This window comes from Myripristis murdjan, chromosome 13 (genome assembly GCF_902150065.1).
Source record: "Myripristis murdjan chromosome 13, fMyrMur1.1, whole genome shotgun sequence".
Classification (NCBI taxonomy): Eukaryota; Metazoa; Chordata; class Actinopteri; order Holocentriformes; family Holocentridae; genus Myripristis; species Myripristis murdjan.
The window spans coordinates 7,340,208-7,352,242 of record NC_043992.1 but is presented as its reverse complement, the minus strand read 5'-3'; the positions used below and the strand labels follow the sequence as shown (position 1 = coordinate 7,352,242).

Here is a 12,035-nt window from a genome sequence, read left to right as displayed (position 1 = left end):
ATTTCATCCTGCTGGCAGATTTTTGACCTTGATTGAGTGAAAAAGAGACTTGATTTCTGCAGCAGCTGAATACTGAATACACTTCATTTACATCAGTAGTTTTAGTTCAACACAGCTCAGCGCACTGGTCAAAGTGTATTCTCCCTTCACACGGTTTTCAGAGGAAGTGACTCAGCACCACTTCACGCTTTATCTCAGGAATATAAAAAGTAAATGACAATAGACAGTGGAGGTAAAAAACAACATCAAATTCTTTATTATATTCATAGAGTTGTCACTGTTATTATTAGAAGCATTTCCATGCTGATGAGAAGATACATTGTCGTTGAATTAAAAACAAATCAGAAAATACTGAGAGAGAAAGATCCAGAGAGAGAGAGAGAGAGCATGCAGTGAGTGTGTGTGATGATGAAGTCCAACACTTGTTCTCCCTGTTTCCCCCTGTACGTCCATCAGCTTCACACACTTCATGTTCGACACGCATGGACTAGAACCGAGCACACGGTAATAACACGGTAGTACGCACTACAAAAACCCGAAAACAAAAAGTACACTTAGTGAAGTTACCAAAATATAGGCTATATTTTTAAGACTTGAGAGAGAGTTAATGTTAAAACGACTAGTGTGTAAACTGGTGCTGAGTTAGTTTTCTATGAGCTCGCAATATTATATTCTCAGACGTGTACACTGTTTGATGATAAATGCTTTCAGATGAAAAACAATTTAAAGGAGAATCTGGAAGCACTGCAACAAATTTCCATCTTAAAATTTACTCTCATATTCAGAGTTAAAATCTTGTTTTTCTTAAAACAAGGTCCCACTGGCAGGTTTTTCACCTTTCTCAGGTAAAACAAGTTCTCAACCCTGAATCTGAGATTAAATGACTCGTCACGATGGGACATTTTTGCAGCAATGGAGGAGAGGGGGAGTTTATGAAGCGTCTTGTTCATCGTGAGATGAGCAGGTGACTCACTAGTGACACTTAGCGGCCAAACCGGAGATTGCTCCACACTACACAGAATACTATGCTCAAATCAACATAGGCTCCACTGGGACATTTTGACTGTACTGTACGTTTACTGTACAAACACATACTTCCACCATCACTGTGGTCCACGAGCTTCAAATTGATTAAAAAAGACCGAGCGTGGCTCTGAGCAGATATACCAGCTTTGTGGTGCTTTTAGCAATGAGCAGCGTGCTAAAACAACGCCTTTGTATAGCTACATGTTTCCTGTGCCAGTTATCATGGACGGACATACAGCACAATGTGTTTCTTTTGTTCGCCAGGCTCTTCAGGTCGAGTGAGGAGGGAGCAGCAGGGTGAATACAGCTAGCTACTGATGCTAAGCATTAAATCAACACACACACACTGTTGAGTTGAACTGGCTGAGCGATCTGGACATTGAGGATGTGTCTCAAACCGCATCCTGGTTCGGGAGGTAGTGGATGGAACTGAAATGGCTGGTTAGGCTGCCAACGCAATGAGCATCAGGAGGAACACTGATGAGTTGAGCTATATTCATCACCAGGAGTCGCCAGGCTCTGAAACTTTGGCAACTTGTGTGTCAACAACACGGGACGCCCCGGTACGCCAAATAATTAACTTCTTGGTCCACTGTTGGTTGTGCCTTCTCTGTGTCCTGGCAGTTTCCCTATTTACTCCCTAGATTTTAACCCGGAAACCACTTGGCAGCCAGTAGCTTTCTCACGTCTCCAAAATAAACCATCACAACTGGTTTCTGAACTGATTTCATGTGAGGCATAAGCCTTGTAGTCGCTGAATCATGTTTCATTTCATGCCCACACCGCTCAAACTAGACGTGTTGTTCAAACGTTTTGAGAGGCGGTCGGCCCCCTACGATCTGCACATTTTGGGAACCCGTCCATTTCACGCCAATGCGCAGAACGCCGATACCCACGCTGCCTCTGGATTCATTTGTCATTACTTTCCCACTGAGCGTTTGCTACCGTTTCTCTGGCACAATTAAAGTTACAAAGTGTTGCCAGTGGTGCTGCTAAATTTATAAAAATCGTTAGCTTGGAAACTGATGAACTTGTGAATGTGGCGGTGAAGGATGAAGAGCGGCTGATCCAAATATAAAAAGAGCTGTGGGTAAAAACAGCAAATGTTTTAGATTTAACCATCTATGATGGGTAAGTAATGGTGCCTGCCACAGATAGTTGATAATTTATTTTTGTCATTAGGAGAGTAAGAAAACTCCCACACTCTGTAAGACGACACGTTCCTGTGTTTGTTATTTACTTTCCATTGAACTGCAATGAATTTGGCGTCGGACCACCCAACAAAATGTTGGCTTCTCTGGACTGTCCACCCTGCCTTCTGATTTAGAGTGCGGGTTGAGACACATTTCAGCGTCACTGTACTTTCTACATAAGCTCTGTGTGTGTGTGTGTGTGTGTGTGTGTGCGTGTGTGTGTGTGTGAGTGATTGTGGTATGAAACAGAACAGTACCCAGAGCGGTGTGTTGGCTAAAACAGTGCAGGAGCAGCCACAGAGCTGAGGCTGCAGAGTCTCGACCTGGAGATGAGGCAGAAATGCTAATCGCCGACAAAAGTTCGATTCGCTAGTCCTTCACTTCGCCAGACCTCGTTTTGCATCCAGAGACACGAAGACTAGGGCTGGGAGGTGAATTTTAGCATCGAGCGGCCACAGTGGATTCAAAAATTTCACAGGCTCTGATGTCTGATGAGTCTGATGATTGGTTTGTTGTTGGGGCATCTGCACCTCGTCGGCAGGAGGCTCCGGCAGCTCAGAGCGAGTGGGCTCGTCTCTCTGTATCGGTGTGCTGACAGCGTGGAGAGTCGACGTTAACACAGGAACCACTTCCACACAGAGATAGGTACACTGTTTACATATTGCTGTTTTCTATTACGCACGTACTCAAGAGAGATCTGAACATTAAGCACACACGTAAGATAAGATTAATTCAGTTTTTGTTCATTTTTTTCTTTTTTTTTTCTATTTCTTTTTTTTTTGTTTGCTTTTGTTTTTGTTTGTCGTGGATGCTCACATTCACAAAATGTACCAAAGTCTTACTTATCTAATGAGGAGGAGAGAGGGACAGAGGAAGAGAGGAGGTACAGGGAAGGCAGAGGAGAGAGGGAAATCGTTATAAATAGCATGTACAGTAATGTAACAATAAAGCTGGTCTGAATTTTCGATTTCAACGCCAACAAATAATAAGAAGAAGGAGGGCCGTGTTTGGCTGTGTGATTATCTTTAACACATACCTCTAAAGTACTCATTTCCATGTTGATTTAAAGCTGACGGCGGGCGTAAAAGAAGCTTCTCTTCTGACGTAAGCGTGACGATGACAACACAAGGCATCATGCTACAAAACATAATATCACTTAACAATCTGATTTTACGTTGCATTGTAGTAAGAGGTCGTTTTGGGGCTGTTAGCAGTTTTGGTTAACGTTGCATTATACGACTGGAGGCCACAAGGATCTCAAAATTTACCTTCCTAAATATTCTTTTAGGAATACACTGGTTTATACTTAAAGATCTATAGACACTAATGTCTTGTTAGTTTCTGCAATAAAGACTAAATCTAACGAAGAATATGATCAGGTTTAGGTGCTTCCTATGTATTCACATATTATGGAACAACTTTAATTAGTGTAATTCATTACCATCTGCAATAAAGATTCCAGATGTGCAGCTGCATCAAATTAGACTTATTCTACAGAAAAGCTGGCATGAATATTGTCGACCATAGAGCAATGTTTTTTTTTTTTTTTTTTTTTTTTTTTGTAAAGTGAGAGGAGATATTTCATGGAGACCAAGAACCATTCTGTCATCTCACATCACAATGGTGAAATCAAGCCTATTACATAAAGTTGTCAGGCAAAAGTAGAATAAAAAATATAGCTACTGTAACAAGAATAATAAAATGTAAAGAGTTTAACCCTGTTTTCTGTTTGATATCTGAGAGTAGAGCATGCAGGTTAAATGTTCCCCACACTGTATTATCACTGAGGAAGTTATTTCTTCAAGTTGCTCACACACAAAAAAGACTTTTCAGGATCAGACTACATCGCTGCTGCACACGTTATATGATGCTCTCGTTAAAATGTGTCAGCTGAAAGTCTAAAACAGGTAAAATGTAAATGTACACAACAGAGAGCAGGTGTTACACCAGGTTCTTGGTCTCAGAGGCAAAATGAAGACGAAGCAGCCACATGTGAGTGAAGCGCCACTATCTAGTAACTATGAATGCTTGGTTTTATCCCCATGGAAAGCCAGAGGGGTGGAGTTTACCACATCAGAGCGACAGAGCCCTTTCAGGTGACGTCACACTTCACCTGCCGGCCATGTTGGAGGTCTTCATCTCTGTGAGCAGCTGGTTGTGTTTCTAAACGTCTCAACAGAGGTGAACACACCTGGTTAACATCTGAACGGATCGCAACAAGCTGCCTCAGATAGCTCCACCTTTCGCATTTACACTTCAGACTACAAGACATGAGAAACCCCTACACAGTCTGTCCTGCATTTTACATCTGTTCATCGTTGTGGTGTGCACGCTACACGACCGAGCGCAGGCGAGGTGCACTGGTTACGGGGATCTGAAACGTGAGAAGTGATGACCGTTGTTGCTGTTGGACCCGAGCAACGATGGGCAACCTTCCCTTTCCATGTCGTGTGCACGACTTTGTGCTGAAAAAACAAAGACAAAAATCTGGAAAGCCAGAATATGGTGGAGCGAATGGCTGGGAAGACGCAGAAAAGCAGGGACAGCCTATTTTGTAGAGAGAATGCCAGGTAAATAAAGTCCTTTACCTTTGCGTCAGCCTCCTCTCACACTCTGATTGGCTGATGCTCAGTGCCTTTCCAGGGGCCCGACGTCGACCGCTCTGTCTCACAGCTTCAGACGACCCCCAGCCTGGAGCCTCGGTGACGGACACGAGCAGAGATTTGTCTCTGATGTGTTCCCTTGTCTAAAAAGTTTGTATCAAATCATGGCTAAAATCTTGTAGTCTGAGCCTGGCATAAACAGCCAATCACAGAAAAGTCTGCCATTAAACTGTGAATTCATTCCTTTGGGATGTTATACCTGCCTGGCTCTCTCTGTGGTAAACCTCACCCAAATGACAGCAAAGTACGACTTAACACATCAATATCTAGTAGCAGCAAAAATAAAACGTGTAGCAGCAAAAATTAAACGTTTTTTTTTTTTTTCTGGACAAATATCAAGCAGGGACGAAGAGATGAGAGGATGACGCATATTGCAGGAGGATATTTAGGGGAATTGCTTTAGCAGGGGTGGAGTCCCAGATTTTGGATTACAATTATACTAGTCTGATTCTCAGTTTCATTAAAGGAATGCAGGACGTTTAGTTCAGATACAAGGCACTATATATAAATTTTGCTATAGAACGATAAAATAACAGGAAGTTGGGCTGTGAGAGGGGGGAGGCAACAGCAAGACAGAGAGAGAGACGGGGCAAAACTCAAAGATGAAGATAAAGAGGAGTGGAGAGACCGATCTGGGGGAAGAGCGGAGTGGAGGAGGAAGAGGAGGACGGAGGCGTGGTTAGGACTGCATCTCCGCACGCAGCATCCACGGAAACCAGCAGCAGAACAGCAACCTGGAGAGGAGGAAGAGGAGATAACTAGAATTAGCACCTCGCGGCTCTCTGTCTCCACGAACCTGGCAAGCTGCAGTTTACAGCCATGTCTGTCCCGACTCGTATTTGTATACATCTTCACTTAGTGACAGAGCAGTACAGAGGACTGATGGAGGCCTTCATCACATGGTGCAACGATAATCACCTGAAGCTCAATATCAGCAAAACCAATGAGGAACAGGAGGTCCTCTGTCCTGGCTGTCATCCAGGGAGAGGAAGTGAAATGAAATGCTGAAGTTATGGGGTGAAATAATAGCCTGAAATGTGTTTTTTTTTTGTTGTTGTTTTTTTTCCGGAAAATTATGAGGTGACTCTGACCTTCGACCTTTTGGGTATAGCATGTTATCACCTCATCATTTTATCCTATTAGACATTTGTGTGAAACTTTGTCGTAATTAGCATATGAATCGTTGAGTAATGTCCAGAAATGTGTTTGTGAGGTCCAAAATGTCATCAGTCCATCCTTGAGTCCAAGTGGACATTTGTGCCAAAGCTGAAGAAATTGCCCCTAGATATTCCTGAGATATCGCACGCACACGAATGGGACGGACGGACAGGCAACTCAGAAACACTAAGCCTCCGGACGGCAGACATCCCAGTGAGACTGACCCACAGAGGAGCCATGGGACAGGGAAGGAGACTCACCGTGGTCCCCTCTCAGAAGACTGGACTCTCGTTAGCGTGTTAGAGGCGTGAGGTGTGGATCGGACTATTATATGTCGCAAATATTCTCCCAAACATCAGAAAAAGTTGGTGGATTTATTGTGAGTTGCTGTTGAGGGATAAAGTTTCCAAGGTGGTCTGAACACCAGAGGAAGATTTGAACAGGGGTAGCTCTGCAATCCTGCTTACCTTGTCAGTGGGACTGACTCAGTGAGTAAACACACCTACATTAAAATATGCTTTAGAGCTAAATTCAAACTAAATAATCTTTCATTTTCAATGCATCTTTAACGCAGTCCCCCTGGAGAAACTTCTTATTGTAAGCCACAAAAAATGAGTTTTCCATCTATCAAACTATCATTTACATATGACTTTACACCTGTGTGTGTGTGTGTGTGTGTGTGTGTGTACCTGGATATGGAGCTCTCGGACGTCAGGTCTTTAGGAGAACGCATGGTGTTGAAGTTGCGCTTCGGCTGTGACACTGCAGAGTGCAAACACACAAGCAGATGTTAGACAAGAGAGAGCATCAGTGGTGCCGAGGAAAATGAATACATAAATGAATAAATAGATAAAGGTCATCATAACACAAACCACCGCCACATGTCTTTAGGAATACGTTAATATGTTATCCTGATACAGCAATTATTACATCCTTACATGAATTCATGAAGTTATGAATGGGTATAAATGAAGACATTGTCCATTTTAATTAATTAGACGCAAGTAAATAAACGTCTTAGCCAATGCCTTGACCAAAATAGAGATGAGTGGTTAAATAATTAGTTTGAACAGGAAATTAATTGATTATATTTTTGATAGTAAATGAATTGTTGAAGTCATTTATCGAGTAAAAACACCAACCACTGCATCACTCCAGCTTCACTGAGATGCTTTTCTCTGCTCATGCCATTATAAAATCAATAATCTGATCACTTTTTCACTTTAAATAATCAAAAAATTAACATACAGAGAAAATAATCAATAGACACACACACACACACACACACACACACACACACACACACACACACAGAGCAGTGTGTGCTGTCAGGTACTTACTGGTGACCTGGTGGACCTTCTTCACCATGGAGCCGTCGTTCTGCGAGCCGTCCTTAGGTCCTCCGATTCTGACGAAGCAACAACAATAACAAGGAAGTCAGGTTACTGGACATAAATAAATCTTTTTTATTTATTTATTTATTTTAATCTGTGGCTCTGAGTTGCCCTGAGCGCCTCCTGACCTCTGCACGCGGGAGGGCGGAGCAAACACTCCATATTTGGGCAGGCAGGTGAAGTAGCGCACTCCAAACACCGAGCCGTCGTGTTTCCCTGTCGGCTGCTCCAGCTCGATGCCGAACCAATAACCTGCAGAGACACACACTGTGTTAAAGGGATGGTTCACTAAAATAACATTTCACGTTTCTGCAAACCAAGGATACGTTCAAATGTCACGTCTTCAAGGGTCACAGGAATCATAAACCTCAGACCTGGAGCGAAGTCTGTCTTGCCGTAGAAGCGAACGGTGCCTTGCTTTTGTCCGGCCACCAGAACCTGATCGCCGACCTCCACCTTCACGTCCGGGTCCAGGCTTGCGGCCGACGCCTTCTTCCTCTGGGCTGGAAAAAACAAAACAAAACAGGAAACAGTCACAAACACGACTGCAGCTCCGTTCCCGCCACAGCTCTGCAGGCCTCAGGGGTCATGGCGTCATCTGCCTCTGATTTGCTGGCATTTTCAAAACTTTGAGATCAATTAACTATTAATGACTGTAAATATGTGATTAATGATTGTAAATGTGGGTACGTGGGTGTATTTATAAGGTAGAAATATATATTGTACACAACATGATATCATACATTTATAGAAAAGAGTAATTACTTAGTATGGCTATGATATGGTTATGTATGATATTGTCAATTACTTTTTATTTAAACAAAATTAAGGCTGTGTCAATAACAGGAAGCCGATCAATGATCAGTCATTAACTGATGGAGAAGGGGTGGGGTGGAGTTTATTGATGAGATGGTCATTGTTGGAAATTATTTCATTTTCTTACTCTTGTTTTTTTCCCATGTTTCCCAAAAATGAATGAATGAATGAATAAAAAAGATTGTCTGTGGTAGAAGAGAATGGGAATTGCGAGCTGCAAGGTGATTTCAATTTCAGTGGCAATATCAGAGCATGTTAACATGGAGTAATAACTAAATCTCATGTGATTTCATCAAACAATTGCCCTTGCAAAACAAAACAAAATAATAAAAAAAAAAAAAAATCTGCCACTGGGATGAGATAATCCCACTTGTTTCCAATGCACTTTAACGTGTTTGAGTATTTTTTTTCTGGAAACAAGTATAAATCTGTTGAAACAAGAAGTTGATCAGCGTTGGAAATAAGTGGGATTATCACACCCCAGCAGCAGTTTTTTTTTTTTTTTATTTTGTTTGAAGAAAAACGTTCCGCTTCAGAAATGTAGTTTGAACTCTGAGCTCTTGTCTTTTTCAAATGACAGGGAAAATATCAAATGGAGCATTATTCTCTTTTGTAAAAAACAAACTCTGACTTAGCACTTTGACTGCTACTTAAAAAATGTCAGCAACATGACTTGCCAGGGCTCTTTCCACCACCCTGCCCTGCTCTGCCACCAGAGGGCAGCACAGATAAAGCACTTACCTCGCTCCTTCTCCTTCTCCTTCTCCTTCTCCTTCTCCTTCTTCTCCTTGCGGGTCTTGCCGGCGAGGCGGGAGGCCAGGTCCATGCGGGGGGTCCGGGGGGTGGAGGTGACCGAGGAGGGCGTCTGCTCCACCGCCTTGGAGATCTTCGACACCGGCGCAAAAATACCTGCAGGGCAGAAGAAGATCCAGGTATGAACCTCCAGGCTTAATTAAAATTAGACAACGAGGAGGTGAGGAGCAGTGGAGCTGAACGAGCAGAGCGAGGCACCACCAGGGTCAGGGGTTCAATTCCTCACAGTATACAGGAGTGGAGGAAAAATTGTATTTTATGAAAATACATACCATCATAAGACAAAAAAAAAAAAAAAAAAAATCAAACAGATGTAGACAGAAAAAATTAAGTCAGAGGATTCATTATACCAATGTAGAACCAACAACAGGGTTGGCTCTGTATTAATGGGATGAAAGAAAATATATTCATGTGTGTGTATAAATTTGTGTGTGTGTGTGTGTGTGTGTGTGTGTGTGTGGATACATCTATCTATCTATGTATCTATGAGTATCTATGTCTATGTATATCGTGTGTTGGAGCTCTGACTGCTCTATCTCCTGCTGGCCAGTTTCTTACACAGGAACTAGTAACTCCAGGCCTAAGGTATGTACAGAGCAGGAAAAAGTGCTGTAGTGCAGGGAGAGCAGAGGGACCCGAGGTTCAAAGGCACCTCGGCAGCAGCTGTTACCTAGTTTAGGAGGGCAGATGAAGTAGCGGACACCGCCGACGCTGCCGTCGTTCTTCCCCTCTGGCTCGTCGAGTTCCACGCCGACCCACTGACCGCTGGCAAACTCTGTGGTGCCACAGAACCGCAGTGTGCCAGGCTGAGAGAGAGAGGGAGAGAGAGAGAGGGAGGGAGAGAGAGGGAGGGAGAGAGAGAGTAAGAGAGAGAGAGAGCATGTACAGCATGAACATGATGTGAATTGTGATATTAACTACATTTTATTTTACTGGAGTAATCATAAATGAGACACCTCGCCAATCAATATTTTGCAAGCTCTTCATCAAAATTAGATTATTTGCACTTTTTGACAGCAAACATTGACATGTCATGACATTCCACGTGTTAAAGGAGGGAAATAATTGGAGTGGAGGCTAAACGTGATGTAGAAAAACCAGCAGCAACATTAACAAAGGCTATGATCACAGATAAAACTTGGAAAAAAGTTTAATGTCTGAAAGTAAAATATAAAGTGGTACACAAACAAGCAGTGCTAAATATAGTATGGCTGAATATGCATGTTGAGTGGTTTTGTGTTATTTATGACTACATAAATGCCTTGGGATTTAAATAAATAAGGGATTTGAGACACCTGGGGAATGCCACCTGGTGAGCCGGGGGAGCGGAACAGTTTATCGACCGCCAATTAGAGTCTAGGAAGTGCACCGCTGGATTATAGATTAACTGTTTTGTTATTTTGAAAGTAATCTGGAGAATATTTCCGGTAAGATCTTTTGTTAATAGATTTATCTTTGTTGACGTCAGATCGGCGCTTGATGATTCTTTACATTGTGTGTAGTCAACCCCGCTCACTAAATCAATAAATAACCCTGCTTAATAAATTCATCAGATGAAACTATGTTATATGCTATTTGAACTATATTATTCAAAGTGGAGTGAAAACCCTGTTCATTTTCACCATAACCGATAAACAAAAGGATCTGGAAGGACCTGTGCCCTGACCACGGGTCTCTGTGCGGTACCTTCATGTCGTCCAGCACCACACGCTCCCCCAGCTTCAGGCCCAGCGACGACAGCATCAGGTTCCCCGGGATGTTGTCGTAGTTGGGCAGCGTGGCTCTGGGCAGGTTGCAGCTCAGGGGCACGGCGTCCAGCAGCAGCTGCTTCAGCTCTTTAGCCACCATGGCGGCCTCGGCCTTATCCAGACTCATGTCCATGGGGTCGGGCACAACCTCAGCCGGAACCTGGCCCTTATCGTTCTGCAGAGAGAGAGGGAGGAAGAGACGGGCATGATTTGATTTTTAGTCAAGTCAGCGGATCGTGATGTCAAGTGCTGATGAGCTACGATAAAGTGATTCTCACACATCACACCAACCTCGGCTTCACTGCGCTGACTTCACGTCTCTTTTAGAATCCATTTTAAAGTGCTTTTAATCACGTACAAGGCTCTGAATGATAGTGCATGAATATATAACTGAGCTGGTAACACCTTAAAGTCTGAACAGGCCCCTCAGGTCGGCCGGTCTGGGTCTTCCATCAGTCCAGGAGTCCTGGTTAAAAAACAAAAGGTGGTCGAGCTGTTGCAGTAGCAGCTCTGAACAGCCTCAGGTCAGCTCACTCTGCTGCTGCTTTTAAATCTCCTCTTAAATGCCACTTCTGCAAAATGGCTTTTCCTAACAACTGATAGTCTTTACTTCCCTGGTTCATGAGCCACTGGTTTTGCTTAGCTTTTCTTGCCTCTTGCAATTAACATCATGCATATATGCATATGTTTCTCTCTTGCAACTGTTCTTTAATTATGCTATTGTCTTGAAATTTCCCACCTTATCAAGCACTTTGTACTAATTACTGGAAAAGTGCTCTGTAAACAAAATTTATTATTACTGTTGTTTTTACTAAACCCATGCTACTTCTCATTACCAGTGTTTTCCTCTCATCCTTTTGCCATCTTTCACTAAATAATCTTATTTTCTTACATGTTTCTACCTAGTCCTCATTGTCTGCAGTCTTTGTGGCTTCAGTGGGCCTTTTTCAAGCCAGATCTGTGTAACTGCAGGTTTTATTTAACCTGCCACCTAAAAAAACATTTACCACCACTGCAGAAATGATACTGCAGGCTTGATTCTTGACTCTTGATTCTTGCTTAAAAATATGTCTTAGATAAGGACAAAGTATTGATGCAGGGTCAGCTTGACGATATAAAAACTATGACACTGACATTTGATTACTACCTGAATACAAACACCTGGTAAATATCATTTGGCTACCTGACATTTTTCCGATTTTACGGGTTGACAAGTACGAGGAT

General features: G+C 42.8%; 1 protein-coding gene across 1 annotated transcript in view; it reads right to left on the bottom strand.

The window, feature by feature from the left end:
* Positions 1 to 233: 233 nt before the first annotated feature.
* clip3 (CAP-GLY domain containing linker protein 3) overlaps positions 234 to 12,035 on the bottom strand; it is a 30,790-nt gene continuing 18,988 nt past the window's right edge. The window contains exons 7-14 of the mRNA XM_030067365.1: positions 10,750 to 10,986; positions 9,734 to 9,869; positions 8,992 to 9,159; positions 7,809 to 7,937; positions 7,563 to 7,686; positions 7,381 to 7,448; positions 6,730 to 6,802; positions 234 to 5,616 (exon numbers count right to left, since the gene is read on the bottom strand). Of these exons, the coding sequence (XP_029923225.1) occupies positions 5,562 to 5,616; positions 6,730 to 6,802; positions 7,381 to 7,448; positions 7,563 to 7,686; positions 7,809 to 7,937; positions 8,992 to 9,159; positions 9,734 to 9,869; positions 10,750 to 10,986 (990 nt within the window). The 3' untranslated portion in view covers positions 234 to 5,561. The remainder of the gene's footprint in view (positions 5,617 to 6,729; positions 6,803 to 7,380; positions 7,449 to 7,562; positions 7,687 to 7,808; positions 7,938 to 8,991; positions 9,160 to 9,733; positions 9,870 to 10,749; positions 10,987 to 12,035) is intronic.